Raw genomic sequence first — 23,480 nt, 5'->3', positions numbered from 1 at the left:
TGACAATTTGGAATTAAATGAAAATTTGTTTGGTACAATACACATTAGACAGTTCATAACTTTTGATTTCATATTAAAATACTTATCAATAAACTGTTGTGCTCAATAAATTGTTGTGCTCTTCCTCTACAACATCTACAATACTGATTGTTTAAGACTGTCATTTTGTTTCCAGAAAATAACCTTGGTCAAAATGCCCAAACAGTGGCAAAGACTTTTGCAAAATTTGACAGTATTATTGAAACTTAATGTAAAGGAAACTGGAACAAACAACAATATGTGTGATAAATTACAATACATAATATGTTTCGACAAGGTACATTCCGACAAACAGATGGTATATAGTTACCAAGCGCAAAATAATCAACACAACATGGAAGAAGATCCTTTGAAAGCAAAGAATGCAACTAAGCAAAATGATACTAGACTAACTCATGAGAAGAAATAAAATGTACAATGATTTTGGAAGCAGTATAGAATATTATCAAACAAGCAGAATAAATGCATTCTCGGTTTGACTGAATTTGTTATTGAGAAGTAAAGAAACGTGTAACATACATCGTGCCTTCTGGCAGTGCAGTTCGGTACGTTGGAAAAACCGGAAGTTACAAGACGTAACGTAGTTTATCCGTAAAACGTTAGCTACATCCCCGAACCGGGGTAAAGAGCCTTTGCGTAATTGATAAAATCTAGAACATTTCTATCTTTTCTTAAGATAAACTACACGAACAAAATGTTGATGCCTTAAAAAGTTTGATCATAAAATCATCTTGTATTATACGGATCTCTTTAATTATTGACAAATATCTTAAAAATAAGCACACGAAACTATGCAAATTATTTACCAAAATGAATGCAATATGTCATTTTACAATTGTTTCATTAAAATCTACATAGCAGAAATCTTCTGCACGCAAAAATTATCAAAATTGTAGTTTTCCCACAGGCTTCCATTATACTTGATTCAGGTACATATTTTTCAAATCAGTGCAATAAAAGGTCAACCACACGCGTTGACTGAATTTTCCTAGTATATCTTTTCTTTCGAATAACTTTGATTTAATCAAATTCTACTGGTTCGAGTCGTAAATTCGGCCAGGTCGTAAATATTCGGCCACCCACTTTAAAGCTTTTTTTTTCGAGCCAGATGCTTGAGAACGCATCTGTGTCATCACAAGCACTTGCGTTAGCAACAAAGTCGGCAAAAACAACAAGTTGAGGTGAGTAGAAAAACAGTTGTCCTTCCCTATAGTTGTGTACTCTAAATAGTAAATAGTTTGTCTCGCGGGTCGCGTGACATCATTGCAGGCACTCGTTTATGATGAGGCCCGACAAGCGTTAATTCAAATCTAAACTTTATAACACAAAAAGAACATGCGCTAACTAGCATAAAACGCGTTAAAACCAAGAAAATGAATATATTTTCCCTAAATGTCATTGAATTTCCATGTCTACGTTGTTTTTTTCACATTGACGTCATTTCCTTTTGAATTATCCGTTTTGCGGCCGTAATACGTTTATGCTTTGCCACGGAACGCTCATATATAAAAAAAAGGTGTTATACAGCACGCGAGTGAGAGATTCTCTTTACTCTCCTGTTGAATCACCCCTGAAAAGTGACAAGAACAGCAGTTTTATGCTAGAATATGTGATAAACAGTGACGTAAAAACTACGTCATGCTGGTGTGAGAAAGATGACAGGCGCTTTTTAAATCTCTGTTGGCAAATATTTCCCACGAGGTATGCTACTGAAAATTGATTGCAGTTTGTTGAAAGAAGATCAATTTTGGCTGTAGCATCGGTTTATTTCCAAGAAAACGTTGAAAATACATCCAACTTTATGTTTAAAAAGTGGCCGAATATTTACAACCTCTAGAAGGTAAAATGTGGAGGCTAAACAGTAGAGCAAAAAGAAACGTGCCTGCATAAATATTTTGTAAAAAAAAGAAGAAGAAATCTGGATAATTTTTCATTTTTCTATTGTTCGCTTTTTGAAATTTGAAGATACATGAGATTGTTGTATCTTTTATTTTATTTATCTATTTATTTATTTTGTCTTTATTAGCAATGATCCATGAAAATTTCGAAAAAGTAGCCTGCATGCTTTTTGTTTAAATATTCTTGTTTATTTATACTGGAGTTTATTGAAAATAAGGAAAATAAAGAAAAAGCATGAGAAATAAGAAAAATATAAGCTGTTACATGAATCGCGTAATCCGTAACGGTATGAAAATTAATATAGTGGTGTGTTACCTAATTGTGGCGGGAAAGGAGACAGTTACAACAACAACAAGAAAAACAGCTGATTGTTAAAATGCCGTCGTCGAATAGAAGATATTTTGTTGGTTCGAAAAACACAATCCTATGGGAAGGCGAAGGAGTATCTAAAGATAGACATGAACCAGACAAAAACTTTTATGAGTAAGGAGTCGATTATTGTAAAGTAATGTGTTTTCGCGATGCGTCTTTCTCTGAAGCAAACGGATGGTACCTGTTCCATATAAAAATAGCCATTAAGTGACATGTTCTTTGTAAACTGCAGCAACATTTTGTAATAACTAGTATATCAACAAAGTTTTTATTGTGGATTGACTCATCCACGAATATTAGTCCCCCACGAATATGAATTATTTCACAGTATTTTACGGATAAGAAAATGCTACATGCAACAGTTAGTTCGCCGGTTCAGACGCAATTTTTGTATCAAAGCGCGTAACTTTCAGAGAACAATATCCTCTACAAATATAACAGCACATACTAATTAGGTATAAAGTCCTTTACTGAAAACAATTATACTTTTCAGCGAAATACATCAATGATTAGAAAAGTCAATATTGTTTACTATCCGTATATGTTATCCGGTTCCGTTGCACTTTCGCCAGTTCCGGCGTATTTTTCACACTCGTGTAAAAATCACTTCAGGGGTACTTAAAGGGAATTTTACTAAGTAAAGGTAGATACCCACTCAAGACTTTTCACAAGTGTCAAACAGATTTTTTTATTGTGTTCAAAACTTTTTATTGGAGATCAGTCTGAAGCAAGACAATAGGAGAGATCGTGTTTGTATACAAATTCTATTTTTAGAACTGATAAGACAGTGATCGGGTGGGCAGAAGCCGACCGTCCATGTTTTTTGTAAACAGTGATGTTTTTCTAACGGTCTAAACTTTCTTAAAACACAAATTACATAAATAATTTTTTGATCAATGGAAAGGTTATAAAACAAGCAATTTATTGATTACTTTTAATTGTTATTTCGAAATAAAATGGATTAATTATGAACGCTTAACTTACACTGTTTTTCTAAAGGTTGTGAAAATCACTACGCCGCTTTTAAAATTATATGTCATTTAAAACGGTTATTGATTGAAAAAAGATATTTGGATACAAAAATATGAAGATTGTTAGTATTTCAAATCTTTTTGAATTTTGAAAATCCATAAATGAGCAAAAAAGTTATTAAAAATTAAAAATTCTGATTCAATACGCAAACGGTGTTAAAATCATTTGTTTTGCCAACCACCAGATAAACAGATGTTAACGTGTGACGTCACGGCGATCTCTCCTATAACACCTGTAAAATTATGATTGAGGTAAAAATAGAGGATTCTGTGATAAAGGGATATCATCATTTCCAGATAAAACCACCAATGAACACTTTGTTGAAGTTAGATCTGGAATACACCAATGTGCATGATGAAAATGCTGCTCTAGTATGGATTCCACCTATTGAAGAATTCCCTTCAAACATGCATGGACAAGTTACTGACTCTCAACGCTTTTTGAAGCTAAGTGACATTGCTGGACATCCTATTGGTCATGTTCCAAGGGGCTTGGCAGCTGCCTTTCGGGAGGTAATAGAGTCAGGTGGTTTTGTCAGTGCCATAGCCAAAGGAGAGCCATGTCAGAGCTTCCCACCATGGCCTGCTGTGCATGACAATGGAGGAGGAGCTGTAATCCCATGTGATTATGTTATTAAATCTGAAAACCAGGAACATGTGGACTTATTGGAGAAGGCTTTATCTGCCATACCTGAGAAAGATGCCATGTCTTTAATTGTTTGATTGTATAATAAAGAAAATCATTTACATTGTATAATAAAGAAAATCATACTGTTACATGGTTGGTTTTACTTTATTCAAGTTATTGACAGTACTTTTCAGTTTGTAAACAGTAATTGTGTCAAAGGAAAGTTGATCATTATTTATAATATAATCAATGTAGTAATGGAAACCCTGACCACAATGCTATCTAAAGTAGAAGCTATCTCATATTAGAAGCAACAAAAAATAAAGTATGGTACCAGTAATACTATATTTATAACAATAAATTTATCAGCATTTTCTATGCTGTCTTAATGAAGTTGTAAAAATTCAGAAAAACATTGACAATCTGCCTTTAATTCTGTGGATAACTTAAGTTACACATATGTGACAATATAAGTCAACATTTTCTTGGCTTAAAGCATTTTTATCATATTCATGATCATCTGGAATACATGCCACATGTAGCCAACAGTCACACAGATCACACTGAACCCATCCTAGTTCATCTTCAGAAAGCAGTTTACAAACAACACAATTATCAGACTTTTTATCTTTAAAAACCAGACATTTCTTAGCGTTTCTTGCCCTCTTAGAGGTAGATGACTTATTACCACCGGTTTTGCTAGTATTTCTTTTATTCACTGGCTTTGCATTTTTTTTCTTTGAAGTTTCTGTTCCTTTAATGTCTGCTTAGCTTTTTCGTTAATATACTTCGTCCTGGCTAGTTTTTCTTTTTTTGCAAATTTTCTTACAGACTCCAGCTTTTTTAATGCTGCACTCCTAATACTTTCCGATGATGTTAAGCAGTCCGGATACAGAATCTGACATTGATTTTCTCTTTTTTTGAATTACATCCTTGCTGCAAGACGGGAATACAAGTGCTTCCTTTAAGTGCATAGAAACATTGTCACCACAGTCTGTAGATGGAATAAATGAGGAGGCAGTACTAATACTACTTGTAGATTCAATATTTACACTAGGAGATCCGTACTTTGAACATGAAGAATTACTGTTTACACTAGTTGTCTTATTGACTTTATTGTTACAGTCAGTCAGGGCTACATCTGCAAGAAGGGACAGACCAGATAGTGAATTGTTTGATTGTGAGTTCACTGGATTGTCTTCCACTGAGGAATCAAGTACTGGTGAATTTGAAATGTCATTATTTGAGGATGACACTGACTGCTGGCAATTTTCCTCCATGGAATTTAATGGTGCAGACGATTCTGATTCTATTTGAAAAGTTAATGCTGGTTTCAGTTTATTTTCACTAATTTTTGACCTATCAACTGGATGTATACCAGTAGATCTAAAACTGCTAGACACTGTAAGTGGTTTGTAAAACAACATAAATGCTTCATGAAGTTTACCAGCAAAATTTTCTTTACCTATGCTTTTACCTGGGTTTTCCTTTGTGTATTTCCTGACAATTTTATACCATACTTTCTTAAGAGGCCCAAACACGCCATTATCATGTGGCTGAAGGAAATGGGTCGCATTAGGTATTAACCTATAAAGTTCGATTTGTTTCTCTTTTGCAAAAGTGAAGATGTTCAAGTCAATGTGGCTACTCACGCTGTCAATAAGTAATAGCACTGGTCTTTCCTGACTGGCATACTGGTCAAAATGTTGTAAAAATTTAAGAAATGTCTTTCCATTCATCCAACCTTTTTCTCTATATTCTACTGCAGTACCTTTTCTACTACCAATTAATGGGTCATATTTACTTGGTTTTGGCTGGGGATATACAAGAAATGGAGGAATGACTTCTCCTTCAGCATTAGCACAAAACATTCCCGTTAAACGTTTCTTTGTCTGTCCACACAAGTGAGGAGGATTATCAGGATACTCTTTTTTTAGTCGGACCTATAACAACAGAAGCCTTACTGCCCATTGAAAACCCCGACTCATCAGCATTGTAAACTCTGTGTGGCTTGTCAAGGAGATGAAGTTCTGATAAAAACTTATAGTAACTGGCAAACCATTTATCCAGCTGTTGTGAAGTCACCTTAGCTCTGGAATTTTCAAGAGAAGATTCTTGTCTCTTCTCAACCAAATGAGAATTGCGCGCCATGAAACTATAATACCAAGTGTAGCTAGGTCTGTCATTAATAAAGTCAGTTTTTCTCTTTTCTTTTTTTCCCACACCTTGAACGAAATCTAAAAATTCTGCTGGTCCAAGCCCCATTCCTCTTTTTGACATTTCTGACAACCACTTTGCCATTTCACACTCTTCAGCACAAGAAAATACTGGGCTAGGGCCATTTCTACTGTCAATCTTTACTTCACCATTCACTCTTCTCCTAAGAAAGCTTTCACTAAAGCCAAATTTCTTGGCCATTTTACAAACAGAACTTCCATTCTCTACCTCAGTAATAGCATCTCTTATTCTGGCAATTTTCCCAGGTAATTTTCTGTACCCCCTTTTATATTTCAAAGTCACTTTCTTTGCCTTACTCTGTGCTGGGCTGACAGGAGTTCTACAGGCCACTTTCTTACTTTTTGTTGGGGTCTTGTTGAACTTACAAGAGCATGCCACCTTCATCATGCAAATAGCCAAAACAAACAAAATCAGAAATTGTAATTTCTTGAAAAATGCAGCCCACATTTCCATTTTACAAATAGGTAATATTACAGACAGGTAGACAGAGACAGACAGACAGACAGACAGACACCCTGGGAAACAGAAAAAGTTACCTTTAAAGGCAAATTAATGTTAAAACATTGATTTTCTAATAATTGCTACTAAATTGCATGAAATCAGCTGTTTACACATTTCCCCACTGGATGCCTCTTCTGGATGTTAATTCAGTAACACATGCTTAGGAACTTACACAAATGGCTATATGATATAATACACAGATAAAGTAATTTCTGTACTTTTTTCCAACTAAGTTTAATATGTAACATACACATCTGACATGTAAGTCCAACCAGAAAAAAAAATAGATTGAATTTGTTTGCAAAAAAAACAAATGCCCGCCATGTGTCAACGAAACACTCAAAATGCTCTAATCTGACATATTCGATTTACATACACTCGACACATTGTAAATATGATTTTGTTTACCTTTTTAACTTTAATGGGAGCTGAAATATATATGGTTAATAGCTTGTTTGAGGAGGAAAATAAATGGCTATTCAGATCAGTAATGTCACGTTGTTGACAAGAATTACATTCGGAATACTTCGGAACCGGTGAATGCGTCGGAACCGTCGAATTAACTGTACTGATTAGGGCCTGTTTAGACGTTACAGTGCATGTTGAAAATAAAATGTAAAATAATGAATGTTGAAGGTGAAATGAACATGTACACATCTAATATTTTGGACTAACACTTCGAGGTCATCCTCCCCAATTCGACTGTCCCCGCACCTGGCAATGTCAGCCGATATTTCAGCCATTTAAAACAACCTGAATTTAGGTCTAGATATTTAATGTTTTGTTACAAATTCAACATGTTTTGAAAAGTTCCATTGACTATGCATAAAGAAGTAAAGACAACTTTCTTAGAGGAATTCAAAACAATTTGGTTGTCCAAGGAATACGAGAATCAATATGAGCTTGATTGTAGTTGCACAGTTAAATTTACTAACAGCTGGGAGACAGACAAAGTCTTATATGGTTGTACAAATTTAAGGTCAGAGACGCTGGTTTTTAATATCAATTTTTTGTCAATGATGAGGGTTTACTTCCCCTTGTGGACAATGTTTTTCTTTAAATCTGTTTCTTATTGAGATCATAAGTATTAGAATTCATAAAATCTTGATCGTTTTTCTTTTTGTTTATTTCAGAGGGTTTACGATGAATGGAACGCTCTTTCGCAGAAATGATTTTGTGTTTGTGTCAAATGATATGACCTCCAAAGCCACCCATATCTACAAACTGCTGGATGTTTTTGATACTGGTATAGAATACAGTCTTAATGACTTTCAATAGTTACAGTACTTAGTAGATGTTACAGCTATGTTGACTAGATAACGTAGACATCAGATTGAAGTTGAAAAGTTCATTTGATCCAAGAATAGACTTTTTATATTTTTCTCAGCCAAAGGTGGAGGGATATAAATATTGCATTGTCCATCCGGCTGTTTGTCCGCACATTTAGTGGAATAGTTATGTGGCTACGAAAACCGTAATTCTATTCATTCTGTTTCTTATGTGTAGCTAAAATTCTTTTACATGGCTTAAAAGAGCAATAGAGAGAAAAAAAGGAAAAGCCTCATTTAACTTCTTTACTGCAAGAATGAATGTCTGTCCATCTGTAGTCAGAAATTGAAAATCTGTATGATTCAAAAAGTGTTCTAACTAGAATCACCAATTATAAATTAGCATATGACCTTTGCTCAGATGTAGTATTATCCCCCTTGACCTAGTAAAAGAGTTTTTCCCCTTGATTTTGTAAAAAAATAGGCACTTTTAACTAAGTATTATCTAAGTAACCTGTTGCTGGATCTTCATGAAACTACACAAAATGTAGATCACTAGTGCACATGCAACTTTCATCAATTTCAGAGTTACTGCCTGTTTAACAAAAGCTGTCGGACAGCAACACTTGACTACTCAACAGCCTTCTCAATTGATTTTATTTTATTTTGTTGGGTTTAACGTTGCACTGACACAATTATAGATCATACGGCGACTTTCCAGCCTTGATTGTGGAGGAAGACCCTAGGTGCCCTTCCGTGCATTATTTTGTCACGAGCGGGCACCCGGGTAGAACCACCGACCTTTCATAAGCCAGCCTCACATGAAGAATTCAATGCCCCGAGTGAGGCTCGAACCCACATCGATGAGGGGCAAGTGATTTGAAGTCAGTGATCTTAACCACTCGGCCACAGAGGCCCCGCCTTGTCAATTGAATGAATATAAAAGTCGAAAAAGGGGCATAATTTTGTAAAAATGCAGAACAAAAATTGTCGAAGTCGAAAAAGGGGAATAGTTCTGTAAAAAAAGTAAAATAGAGTTATGGAACCTGATCAGTATAAGTCAGTTTATCACATTGTGTGAAGTTTCAATCCATTCCCAAAAGTTGTTACTGAGATACCTACTTACATACAAAAACTTAACCAAAAACTGCTAAGTCAGAAAAGGGGCATAATTTTGTAAAAATGCAAAGTAACATTATGGAATCTTTGCACTGCATGTTAGATCATGCCTGAACAAGTGGGTGAAATTTTAATTGACATTCCAATAAGTGGGTACTGAGATACCTGCTTACATGCAAAACCTTAACCAAAATTTTCTAAGTCAAAAAAGGTGCATAATTTTGGAAAAAAAGCACCGTGAACTCGTTTATTTTGTCGGCATGAAATTTATTGGTTTTGGTCAAAATGGCTGTTTCGAGGGGACGTAAATTTGTGGATTTCAAATTTTTATGCCCCCGGCATCTACTGATGCGGGAGGCATATAGTGATTGTTCCGTCAGTCCGTATGAGGTTAACCAAATGGGACCGTTTCGTCTAGCATCAATACCCCTTACTAGAATGACTTGATACTAATGCAGATGTAACCTGTGACCATTCCTCATCTTCAGACATCACCTGACCTCAGTTTGACCTTGACCTCGTTTTGGACTTAGGTCGCTTTGTATGGGCTATCTCTTGGTTAACCAAATGGGACCCTTTCGTCTAGCATCAATACCGCTTACAAGAATGAATTGATACTAATACAGATGTAACCGTGACCATTCCTCATTTTCAAACATCACCTGCCACTGGGGGCATCAAGCGTTTATTGAACGCAGCTCCTTGTTTATTTTATATTTTTAGCTCACCCGTCACAAAGTGACAAGGTGAGCTTTTGTGATCGCGCGGTGTCCGTCGTCCGTGCGTTCGTAAACTTTTGCTTGTGACCACTCTAGAGGTCACATTTTTCATGGGATCTTTATGAAAGTTGGTCAGAATGTTCATCTTGATGATATCTAGGTCAAGTTCGAAACTGGGTCACGTGCCATCAAAAACTAGGTCAGTATGTCTAAAAATAGAAAACCTTGTGACCTCTCTAGAAGCCATATATTTCACAAGATCTTCATGAAAATTGGTCAGAATGTTCACCTTGATGATATCTAGGTCGAGTTCGAAACTGGGTCACGTGGGGTCAAAAACTAGGTCAGTAGGTCTAAAAATAGAAAAACCTTGTGACCTCTCTAGAGGCCATATTTTTCATGAGATCTTCATGAATATTGGTCAGAATGTTTATCTTGATGATATCTAGGTCAAGTTCGAAACTGGGTCACGTAGGGTCAAAAACTAGGTCATTAGGTCTAAAAATAGAAAAACCTTGTGACCTCTCTAGAGGCCATATTTCTCAATGCATCTTCATGAAAATTGGTGAGAATGTTCATCTTGATGATATCTAAGTCAAGTTCGAAACTTGGTCACGTGGGGTTAAAAACTAGGTCAGTAGATCTAAAAATAGAAAAACCTTGTGACCTCTCTAGTGGCCATATTTCTCAATGGATCTTCATGAAAATTGGTCAGAATGTTCACCTTGATGATATCTAGGTCAAGTTCAAAACTGGGTCATGTGCGGTCAAAAACTAGGTCAGTAGGTCTAAAAATAGGAAAACCTTGTGACCTCTCTAGAGGCCATATTTTTCAATCGATCTTCATGAAAATTGGTCAGAATGTTTACCTTGAAGATATCTAGGTCAAGTTTGAAACTGGGTCACGTAGGGTTAAAAACTAGGTCAGTAGGTCTAAAAATAGAAAAACCTTGTGACCTCTCTAGAGGCCATATTTTTCATGAGATCTTCATGAATATTGGTCAGAATGTTCATCTTGATGATATCTAAGTCAGATTCGAAACTAGGTCACGTGGGGTCAAAAACTAGGTCAGTAGGTCTAAAAATAGAAAAAACCTTGTGACCTCTCTAGAGGCCATATTTCTCAATGCATCTTCATGAAAATTGGTGAGAATGTTCAGCTTGATGATATCTAGGTCAGGTTCGTAACTGGGTCATGTGCGGTCAAAAACTAGGTCAGTAGGTCGAAAAATAGAAAAACCTTGTGACCTCTCTAGAGGCCATATTTTTCACGAGATCTTCATGAAAATTGGTGAGAATGTTCACCTTGATGATATCTAGGTCAAGTTTAAAAGTGGGTCACGTGCCTTCAAAAACTAGGTCATTAGGTCAAATAATAGAAAAACCTTGTGACCTCTCTAGAGGCCATATTTTTCAATGGATCTTCATGGAAATTGGTCAGAATTTTTTATCTTGATGATATCTAGGTCACATGTGCTCAAAAACTAGGTCACTATGTCAAATAATAGAAATAACGATGTCATACTCAGTTGAACACTGGGTCATGTGGAGATAGGTGAGCGATTCAGGACCATCATGGTCCTCTTGTTTAGCTCACCTGAGCACAAAGTGCTCAAGGTGAGCTTTTGTGATCGCCCTGTGTCCATCATCCATCGTCAACAATTTGACTGTTAACATTCTAGAGGTCACAATTATGGCCCAATCTTAATGAAACTTAGTCAGAATGTTACCCTCAATAAAATCTTGGACGAGTTTGATATTGGGTCATCTGGGGTCAAAAACTAGGTCACCAGGTCAAATCAATGGAAAAGCTTGTTAACACTCTAGGGGCCACATTTATGACAATATCTGTATGAAACTTGGTCAGAATGCTAACCTTGATGATCTTAAGGTCAAGTTCGAATCTGGGTCATGTGGGGTTAAAAACTAGGTCACCAGGTCAAATCAAGGGAAAAGCTAGTTAACACTCTAGAGGCCACATTTATGACCTTATATTATCTTAATGAAACTTGGCCAGAATGCTAGTCTTGAAGATCTTTAGGTCAAATTTGAATCTGGGTCATGTGGGTTCAAAAACTAGGTCACCCGGTATAGATAAACTGGTTGCTAGACTTTCATCCAAATGCTTTTTGCAAAATGAATGCACGTCTGCTTCTAAAATTACAAGCTGTTGAACTTGTGCATGTGTTACATGTATTTGCTGCCAAAAAACATGTATTGTAATGTGAATTGGGTAATAATGCATCAAACGCAAATCTAGCAATTGATTTACAATAATTAAAAGTCCCAAAGTACTAGTAGTTTACTACATGTCAGTAAAAATAAAGGCTAGTGTATAAACATTTCAGAGTGGGTCTGAATAAATGCAAATAACAGCCGCAACATAGTGCGGTCTGTCACATGACACTACATCAAACTACTTTTTTTAGTATCTACCTTTACTTTGACGAGCATGTTGTAAACAAACCACGGGTAAATGTCTGAATGAACTAGTTGGTTTTGTTTCGATGCATACCTATGTTTATCAATGGAGCCTCCATAAACTGCACGAAAGCTGCAGGTCAGTACTGCCACATGCACACTACTACGGACCAGATCGGACGGCTATGGTGTCTATTTTCTGTGACTTTAAGTACAATTTACATTATCTTGGGCACAAAATTTTTCGTTGGGACTTAATTTCATGGTTGGGCAGAACCACGAAATCCACGAAAATTATCCCCCACAAAAAATAATGATTTCACAGTAAAATAGAGTTATGGAACCTGTGCAGTGTAAGTCAGTTTATCTCAGTGGATAAGTGTGTGAAGTTTCAATCCATTCTGACAAGGTTACTGAGATACCAGCTTATATATAAAATCTTAACCAAATCGGGACACAGATGCTCACCCATGGGTGAGTCCCATAGCTCTTCCTATTCTTTGGATAGTCAAGCTAAAAAATGACAAACCCTAACACACACACGCACAAACAAAAGGAAGTAACCCATTGATGGAGCTTCATGAAGCTTAATACAAATATAGACCATTTTAGGGGGTAGATTTGCACAACTGTTGTGATCTCTTCAGTAACTGCAGAATTACTGCCCTCTAATTGTTTTGAAATTCATAAATTTCCATGTAATAAAGTAACTTATTAATGGATTTGCATGAAATTTAATAAAAAAAAACTTGTAGAGCAGTTGTACACACGCAATTTTTGTCGGGATCTCTTCACTAACAAGTGTTACTGTCCTTGAAATTTTGTTTCAAATTCTTAGATAAACAAAGTAGCTAATGAACAGAATTTCATTACTTAAAGTAAATATACAACATATTATTGCAGTGGTTCACAATCAACAGTGTTTAGGATCTTTTAAGTTGATTCTTTCTGCCATTTTTTTTTTCAGGTAAAGGAAAGCATGCTCAGGTCAGGTACTATATAACCAAGGATTTGATCCAGAAACCTGCCATATCCATACTGTCGTCTAGAGGTTACACCTGTCACCCCCAGGAGGTCTTCCTCAGTACTGACCCCAGGGATAACAACGTTATAGAGCTGTCACAGATCAAAGGCAAATGCCAGGTATACAGATGATATTTGATTAAATTTGTGAGCACGAGTTGGGTTTAACGGTTTTTGAAAAACATAGTTCTTAGAAGGTCGGACCTGTTCATGCCTTAAATGGTGCCTGAAGGGGGCACCTTGGGTTCTGCACTACTTACCGGTGAATGAACACAGCCCAACAGAAACAAAATAAAAAGTGATTTTCTTGCAGTACGGTACCAATGTCCACAGAACTGAATTACTCTACAGTTGAATTATACTTGTAAACTGTCCATTGTTTCTTACTACAATAGTGTTTTCTACATAGTATGAAAGTCATATTGTATACAAGGAAGAAAAAGTTGATGTATTTAAATGTTTGGTTTATGTACCATTTCTAGGTAGAGGAAGTAAAACAGATACCAGCACAGTCGCCAAGCAGCCGTAAACCGCGAGTGCCAGTATTCTATGCTACTATGAGTTACGATGGACGTAAATTTTCACCAATTTTTGATGACAACAAAGAAAACACTTACAGGAGCAGCAGTGCTTCATCCAGACGGAAAAACTTAAATATGGAGGGCACTGTTGATTCCCCTATAAAGATTACTGACAGCGTTCCTTTGGCTTTAAGCCCAAAAGTATCTCTTAACCAAGTAGGTAAGTGAGACTTTCAAAACAGGTTTTGATATTTTCTATGAATATAATATTTAAATATTGCAGTTGTGTTTTACCACGAAATTTAGGCAGCCATGTTAAAAATACTCTATTTCTTGAACACTATTGCCCCCAAAAATTTATGTGGGGGGCATGTAGCATTACTGCTGTACGTATGTCCCGAAAACTTGTATGTCCAAGTCCTCCCACGCTAATTACAAATGAACAAGCTTGATGTGCAGATGACCATAAAGGAAGGAGTTTTTTCTATGAATATTTTTACTGCAGTTATGGCCCATTGATAATTTTTGCCTCAGTGTCACTATATCCTATGGACACAATTTCTAGATACAGCTTAAGTTGATGTCATTGCTGGTTTGGTATAAGACCAGCTGTTAGACTAAACCACTGTTTCTTTAAAAATGAAAGTGACAGAAAGGACATCGGACATTATGCTAGGGATTTTGCCCTAAGTTCAATGCTGTGTTTTTACTTCAGTAGCTGATAGTTTTATATAACAGCTTCAAATACTGATAAATAAGTTATATTCCTATCAAATTGTCACAAAAATTACTTTTATTTCATATTCATTTTCTTGAAATTCGAACAGTTTGTAACTAAGGGTCATATTTTTGAAAAATTTAAAATGTGTTTTTTTAGTTAAAATAAGCATTGGTATTTAAGGTATGTCTACTATGAAATATTTTAACACAATAAATAAACTGATACCATGCAGATTATCAGTTTTATTGACATTTTTGAAAATAAACGAAATGGAAAAAATAAAAGGAGAACAAAACATTTGGTCCCTAACTGTACTTCAGTTATTTCCACCCGAGTGCCCATGATAACACTGATGCATTGATCATATCCTATTGTTTGTTTTCTATACATCTATTGCTATACTGTATTTATACACATGTATATTACTGACCGGGCATTATGTGGAGGATTATTATTGAATACATGCAGTGGTGTAGCTGGCCATACATTGGCGTAGTTGGCCTTTTTCAGTTGAGACGGAGGGGTGCAGGAGACTGCGTATTTCACTGCGGGTTCAGGGATGCCTTACTTTTAGCATTTTATATCAGTGGAACAGAACTTCACTAGCTAGTATCAATATTTATATAGATATTCTTGGGGTGTCTGTGTTTGTTCTTTGAGGTCCTTACTAGTATTTCGGTTGGCTTCGAAATAAGTTTCAGTCGTGTGAGCGAATTGATGTTAATTCTGGGAGTGTCAGTGTTAGTTATGGGCGAGTCAGTATTAGTTCTATGGGTGTCAGTGTAAGTTCTAAAAGCAACTAGGTTAGTTAATGAGATAGTGTCTGGTGTAGTTCTGTTAGGGTATAGTATGCTGGATCGAATAAAAGCAAATGTTGCTCTTAAAATGCATTCTAGGTTCGCTTCAACTGTGTCCTACAAAAGGTAAAAAAATTGCACCTAAGTGGCACTATTCCCATAGAAGTTTGTTTGTATTTCTTTGTTATGTTTAAGTTGAAGACACATATGTAATATGTCGAAGCCACTTGCTTGGTTCTTGACTTATGACTTTCTATGTCCACTATTTATTTAGTTTAGTGTTTTCTGTGCTTGAAATATTTACAAAAATGAGTAAAGCTGTATATATGTAAGGTTTAGGAAACACATGCAATAAGTGTCAAATATTTATGTAAAAATTTATTTGCTGACACCCTGTACATAGTTTTTTTTCAATTTTAAACACTTTCCCACCTGTGACCAAGTGCCATTTTTGCAGCATACGTATATAATAATTAATTACAAAGGCATGTGAACTATTTTGTTGCGTCACTGGTGGGAAAGATGTTTAAAACGTAAAAATGATTTATGATCATATTTTAATAGAAAAGAGAACGAGAAATGTCTACAAAGTCTTCTTTTTTGTTCATAAACTTGTAAAATGAAGTCGCATTTATCAAGAAATGATCTTCAACTATCATAACTATGCAATTTCAGAAGTCTATCCCTATGTCACTTTTTCCTTAATCGGATAGGCAATCTGAATAGGAAAATGTCCGAGGTCCTTTGGGATGTTAAAGTAAATGTGTAAGACTTGTTACTGTTCAAAAAATAAAAACTGCAAAAGTTAGTCAGTTAATTAGTTCCAGGGCATTGTGCTGTCAATATCCATCAGTAAACACTAGTGAATGGGCTCAATGCAATCTAAACTGTAGTAAACCATGAAAAGCTTTAATGTACAACAATGTTATGCCTAAATTAGGATGTCATTCACATAGTTCCTTTATAACAATCCGGTTAAAAAGAAATATTTGTCATTTGACAAGAGTGTTTTAAATTGAATTTACATTTAGGGAATGGGAAACATAAGTATTTCAAATTATACATGTAATCCTTCAGCCTTTCTACCTGGTGAAAACTTGAAAACTCACATAAAAACTTCAGACATAATTAAATAGGAAAAATATACAGCAGATGATACTGATAAATCTCTAACTATAAATGATTCAACAAACAAGTACATACCAACATTTATATATAACAAACTGTCTCTTATTTGGATATAACAATAAAATTTTCACTGTTCCGACAAGTTCACTTTATCCAAGTTTTACTGTATTGTAGATTTTTTTCCTTCTTGACAGAACATTGAAAACATTTGTATTTGTGTCTACTGTCTGTGTTAAACCAAAGTCCCAAAAGTGTCTTGCCAAAATGAATAGAAAGTATCGGATATTTATTAACAAGTCCAGTCGACATACTGCCATTCACAATGCCTTTCAACTTTATTGAGTCTTCATCTGGTGAATTTATTCAGACATTTATTTTAACTTCCAGCTAGATTTTGGAGTGATTTCTGACATAATTATTGCTTATTGACGTAGTGAGTCTCTTGTATGTCTCTATTTTATGTATATTAGCTTAACATGTTTTATGTCTACAAGTTTGTGTTTTTAGCTCAACTGAGCACAAAGTAGTTGTGGTACATGCTTATAGTGAGCTTTAACCTTTACCCTGCTAAATTTCTAAAATGAACCGGTCCATCATTCAATTTGGGCAATACCATTTATTATTCAAAGGGGTGTTCACTGAAAATTTACTGACTGAATAGCGCACAGTGCAGACCATGATTAGCCTGCATGGATGTGCAGGCTAATCTTGGTCTGAACTGGTCGCAAAGGCAGAATAACTCGCCGCCAGAAGGCTAAAGGTTAAGGATCAGTAGATGGCCATCTTCTGACTGTCCCTCATCCTAAATTATGTAAAGAACATCTCTTACTCAACAAAGCTAATTTCAGCCATAATTCACAGAAATGTTTCTTTTGTATGTCAGTTTCAGATTCCTTTAGATCAGTTTTGATTGCCATGGCAGCTAGGTAAAAGTTAAATTTAAAAACGGCAGATCAAATTTCAGTATAATTTCTTAGCAATGTTCTTTCGATGGCCGTCTTAGTCAAACAGATTCCTTCTAGGATGGTGATTTTAAAAAAGTTATGGCCTCCGGAGAGTGTGTCTGGGTTAATCTATTTGGCTATATGGAAGACTTCAAAAAAAGTCTTCTCTTGAAATTGTTGACCCAGTTTCAAAATAATTTCGCAGTAAAGTTCCTTGGGTGACCCATGAAACTCCTTTAAGCCATGTTGAAAAACATGGAGGCCATTAATGGAGCTAATCTTGCTGTACATGGACTAATGGACTCTGATGCCTCTGGACTGATTTCAAATAATTTCATTGAAATGCCCCTTAGGTGCCTCTACCAAATCCCTTCAAGTGATGTTGATTTGCTGAAACAAATACAAAGCCCTTAAGGATGGTGACAAGTTTTCTTGTTAGAAAACACTGATCCCAATTTCAGAATTAATCATCAATATTTCCCTTGCTTGACTCTCCACCAATATGGTTTAAGCAAGCTGGGATACTCAGGTGTGCAATCTTCCGCCCTCTTATTGAACTAAGAGGAAAAAGGGCCTGTGCCTGGTTTTTTTTTTAGGAAAGTAGATTGGTAATTGGATAATTTAGGAAGAAAAGTCTTACTTGGAGTAAAGTTAATGAGAAAAACTGTATGAATTTAAAGAAAATTGAAAAAGAAAGTTGAAACGTTTTAAATCCATTGAAAGTTTCTACCAAGAATGATAGTAACATAGTCCCTATGCAGTCAGATTCTGTCAATCAGACTTAGTTTGCTTGCCAGGTTGGAGCACTGTTGCAATTCATAATTTACAGAATAGAAAGTCTATGAAGTGATGAATACTGTTTTCTCAAGTAATACATATTAAAGCTATTACATCTACTGTGCTTTCTGTATGTACAATGTATTTTTGTTCTTTATTTGACAGATCTCACCAGTCCTAAAGTCAAGGGAAAAAATTTCTCCTTTTTGAAGGGTGCAGATGTCACAAAAATGATAGAAGATGATGCATTGTCTCTAATATCAGACTGCTCCACAAGCACCGATCATAGCACGGCAACAAATTCAAGTCTAGGTTCACGTCGTAGCAGAAGAAATACTCCTGTAAGAGAGGTAAATACTCCTGTCAGAGATGTTGCACCAAGTTCAGTTTCTAAATTAATTGTAAAAGGTTTAACAAGTTCACCTAGTCGTACACCTGACAGACAGGCTAAAAAGTTTATTGTAAAAGGACAATCAAACACGCCAAATAAAAGTAAAGTTTCTGATAAAGTTGACATGCCAAGTAAAGAAAGTACTGCAAGTAAATCATCAGGAAATGCTACAAGTGATGATGAAACTAATAAAAGAAAATCTGTAAAAAATGAAGTTTTTTCTCCTAAGAGATTAAAACTCGATTCACCTAGGACAACTAGATCCGCCAAAAAAGCAGAATCTGATAGCTCAAAAAGCACACCAAAATCTGTGAAGTCAGAATCTGTGGAGTACTTAGAAAAAAGGTCAATGACAGAGCCAAGACGGAAAAGTTTAGCAGCGTGTGAGGACTTGACACAGAAAGAACCTCCAAAAACTGAAGGAAAGGTTCGAAGAGTACAGAGTGTAAGAATTAAAAGACTAGGAAGTGTGTATCAGTCTTTCAGAAGTAGGACCCCAGATAGTGAGGGGAGGGTGGTACGGGCACGACTTACTGACAAATTTATGGAAAAAAAGGTTGGAGAAGACTTGAGAAAATCTGGCCGAGGGGTTTTCACTGAGATGACAAATATCAAGTCTCCAAAAGTGAGAGCAGCTAAATCAAGGTAAGTTCTTTAGTTCGTTGACAGTAAGATTTACAGCAGTTTACTTTGCACTTCAGTAGGGCTGTCATCGATAGAAACGATATCGATGTATCAACGATTTTTTTTTTGTTGATCGATTATCGATTCCCGTTTTCAAAAATCGATATTTTACAGGGAGAAAAAACTACCCAAATAAACACTCAGACCCTAAAAAACAACTTAAGTTCACAAAGTTGTAAATTTGGATGAATGCAAAAAAGGAGTGAAGTCAAAATAAAAATGAAAGATGTTATTAATTTTTATGTATTTCTTTTATTTCATAAATACAAATACAACACAAACAGAAATATTGAAAGTAGGCAATAAAACTTAAAATAGCATTTACAGGAAGGTTTATAGTATTATATGAACAAATAGGTTGTTAATCTAACTTAATAATCAATATATCGATGTATCGTCGATATTTGTCTTCTGATATATCGGTATCGTCGATACGCCTAAGACCCAATCAATGACAGCCCTGCATTTCAGAATTAGCAGTTATGACACCATTCAAACAAGAGGGGTACAGTAAACCTCACTTATAAGGAACTCGGATATAAGGAACACTCGGTTATAAGGAACAGTTTTCAATTCCCCGATCTAATTCCTTCTTCATTCAATTTAAAAATCCTCGGTTATAGGGAACTCGGTTATAAGGAACACCTTTTTCAGTCCCAAAGTACGAAATTCAATGGAAAACCCCTCGGTTATAGCGAACAGACAAAAAGAATAAAAATTATTAAAAACCGGAAAAAATTAGGAGAATCGCTGATGAAGTCGGAGTCACGTCGGCACTTGCATGTGCTTTCATGCGCATGAATAAACACAAATTATTTCATTTAGAATTATGATCTTTATTTTGTGAATTCATGGATACGATAAAAAGAAAATATATAATATCATCATTAACATTTACCAAATACTAGACGATAGTAGACTTATATATTTACTCTCAAGATTATGTTCGAGAGCTACATGTATTAGGTATTTTATGTTAACAATGGTGAACGAAAATCAGTAACGGCCACCAAACCTTGGGATATTAATATTGACCCGCCCGCTTAGCTCAGTAGGTAGAGCGTCGGTCTACTGATCGCGGGGTCGTGAGTTCGATCCTCGGGTGGGGCGTATGTTCTCCGTGACTATTTGATAAACGACATTGTGTCTGAAATCATTAGTCCTCCACCTCTGATTCATGTGGGGAAGTTGGCAGTTACTTGCGGAGAACAGGTTTGTACTGGAACAGAATCCAGGAACACTGGTTAGGTTAACTGCCCGCCGTTACATGACTGAAATACTGTTGAAAAACGGCATTAAACCCAAAACAAACAAACAAAAAATATTAATATTGGTCATTATTGTCTCATATCCTAAATAAATATGCTAATTACGTGTAATTTACAATGGCAAGCAGTCCAGTTTATAGCAGGTGCTAAAATGGACAATAGCAAAACTATATAGGTATAATTTATACTTTAATCCGTATGTTGATTTTGCTATATTAATGTTGAAATTTGAGTTCTATACGATATTTCCCTTGTACATGTACATGACAATGTGTGAAAAAATAAATATTTGAACATTTATGTTATATTAGTACTGATTATTCTCGAGCAAGGTAAGGGGAGAAACTGCAACATATCTTATAGTCATAATGTATCGCTCTCTAAAAATGAAGATAAGTTGAAATGAATTAATATAAGTTTTCGTTGAAAACTTGTTTTCAGATCCTTTACATCATTCTGATTGTGAATGTTACTGTATATAATTATGTACGTGATATATCTAATAAATACTGTTTAAACTAAAAATGAAGATAGAAATAACCGACAAAAATAAACACAAATTACGGACATTCTTACCGATGTACATTTTGGCTTAGTTTAGGATTAACGCCGTGTTTCAACACCATTTCAGTCATATACATGCAGGCAGTTTACCTTACCATCTCTCTAGGAAAGGACCGGTACTACTACTAGACTCGCAACTTTATCACATAAAGATTCATGGTCGGCCCGAAGTGTGAACACATAGCCCTTTTCAGATGTCAGTCAGATAGTGTTCGCTATACAAATTGTGTTCGTTATACAAACCTCTGTTACAAGGAACTAGTTTGCTATACGGATATAAGGAACCTCGGTTATAAGGAACAATTTTTTGAGGTCCCAAGGTGTTCCTTATAAGCGATGTTTACTGTATATTGTTTTGCTCATGTCAGTTTGTCTTGTGATCTGACATTTTTTAGCTTGTCTATCCGATGAATAAGGAGAGCTATCCTAGTCACCATGGCTTTGACGTTGGCCTCAGCATCAGCATCACACCTTGGTTAAGTTTTTCATACCAGTCCACATTTTGACAGAACTTTTTGACATTATAGCTTTGAAACTTCACCACTTGTGTACCATCACCATGTCCAGTTTTAGGCAAGAGTACATAACTCCATCCATCAAGGATTTTGTCTGAATTATGGCCCCTTTTATTATTATTATACCAGATTTATATAACACTATTTTCATGATAAACACGTTCAAAGGCGCTTTACATATAGCAAACGCAGCCGCGGCGCGAAATTCATCCTCTACTAGTTCAGACACAGAGCGGTCTGACCAGAGGGACAGAGTGAGATAAAGCCCCCAGAACAGATAGAGAGAAATCCTTTTTAAGTACACACTTGTCCGGCTAACTTAGCCTAGCTCTTTGCGAATAGACAGTCTGGTTCTTTAACATGCCCGGTGTATAGCACCGATACATGCGAAGCCGTCTTTCCTGGGAAGAACCAGTACAGGCCTCTAAGTTAGGTGGGAGACACTCAAGAGCATCTCAGAAATTTTCAGTGTCTGGACTGGGATTCGAGCCCCGGACCTCTGGATTGACAGTCAGGTGTATTACCACTAGACCACCGGCCCACCTTCAACTTAAAAATCTTGGTTAAGGTTTTTGTACCAGTTCATATTTTGTGTAAACCGTTTGACATATGGCTTTGAAATTTTATCACTTGATTATTATAACAGTCTCCATCTGTAGGCAAGAGTACATAACTCTGTCAAGTATTTTGACAGAATTATGGCAAATTTTGGACTTGGAAATTGGTTCAGTGTTTTAAAAGTCATTGTATTGTCAAAACTATTTGACATGTGGCATTGAACACTTGTTCATCGTAATGATCTCCATCTGTTGTCAAGGGTATGTAATTATGTCAAAGATATTTGGCTGAAGTATGCCCCTTTTTGGACTTGGAAATTAATTTAAGTTTTTCGTACCAGTCCATATTTTTCTAAAATGTTTGACATATGGCTTTGAAACTTTGACCACTTGTTTACTATCATAGATTCCATATGTAGGCAAGACTACTAACTAAGATAAGGATTTTGGCACAGTTATGGCCCTTTTTAGCTCAACTATTGGAAGAATAAGTAGAGCTATCATACTCACCACGGCGTCGGCGCCACCCTTTGGTTAAGTTTTTCGTACCAGTCTGCATTTTGACAAAGTCTTTTGAGATAAAGCTTTGAAACTTTCAGCACTTGTTTACCATTTCCATGTCCAGTTATAGGCAAGAGCACATTACTCCATCAAGGATTTTGGCTGAATTATGGCCCCTTTTGACTTAGAAATCATGGTTAAGTTTTTCGTACCAGTTCATATTTTGACAAAGTCTTTTGAGATAAAGCTTTGAAACTTTCAACTCTTGTTTTCCATCACCATGTCCAGGTACAGGCAAGAGTACATAACTCCATCAAGAATTTGGCTGAATTATGGCCCCTTTTGACTTAGAAATCTTGGTTAATTTTTCGTACCAGTTCATATTTTGTGTAAAGTGTTTGACAAATGGCTTTGAAATTTTTATCACTTGTTCAGTATTATAGTCTCTTTCTGTAGGCAAGACTACATAACTCTGTCATCTATTTTGGCTGAATTATGGCCCTTTTTAGACTTGGAAATTGGTTTTGTTTTCGTACAAGTCCATGTTTTGTCAAATTATTTGAAATATGATTTCCATCTGTAGGGAAGAGTAAATAATTCTGACAACTATTTTGGCTGAATTATGGCCCTTTTTGGACTTGGAAGTAAGTTAAATTTTTCATACCATTCCATATTTTGTTTAAACTGTTTGACTTTGAAACTTTGAACACTTCATAACCATCATGGTCACACATTGCCATTAAGTGCAAGACTTATCGAATCCACAAATAAAGGAACATGGTTTGTCTAATCTATTTTTAGCTCACCTGAGCACGAAGTGCTCAAAGGTGAGCTTTAGTGATCACCCTGTGTCC

The 23,480-nt window shown here is 35.8% G+C and overlaps 1 protein-coding gene across 1 annotated transcript in view; it reads left to right on the top strand.

The window, feature by feature from the left end:
- Positions 1–2,270: 2,270 nt before the first annotated feature.
- Positions 2,271–23,480, top strand: part of LOC123524908 (origin recognition complex subunit 1-like) — a 50,477-nt gene continuing 29,267 nt past the window's right edge. Inside the window, exons 1-5 of the mRNA XM_045303520.2 lie at positions 2,271–2,421; positions 7,842–7,954; positions 13,203–13,378; positions 13,741–13,999; positions 18,312–19,182. Coding sequence (XP_045159455.2) covers positions 2,315–2,421; positions 7,842–7,954; positions 13,203–13,378; positions 13,741–13,999; positions 18,312–19,182 — 1,526 coding nt within the window. The 5' untranslated portion in view covers positions 2,271–2,314. The remainder of the gene's footprint in view (positions 2,422–7,841; positions 7,955–13,202; positions 13,379–13,740; positions 14,000–18,311; positions 19,183–23,480) is intronic.

The sequence above is a fragment of the Mercenaria mercenaria genome, chromosome 3 (genome assembly GCF_021730395.1).
Source record: "Mercenaria mercenaria strain notata chromosome 3, MADL_Memer_1, whole genome shotgun sequence".
Classification (NCBI taxonomy): domain Eukaryota; kingdom Metazoa; phylum Mollusca; class Bivalvia; order Venerida; family Veneridae; genus Mercenaria; species Mercenaria mercenaria.
The sequence above is the reverse complement of the archived record's forward strand: the minus strand, read 5'-3'. Positions and strand labels throughout refer to the sequence as shown.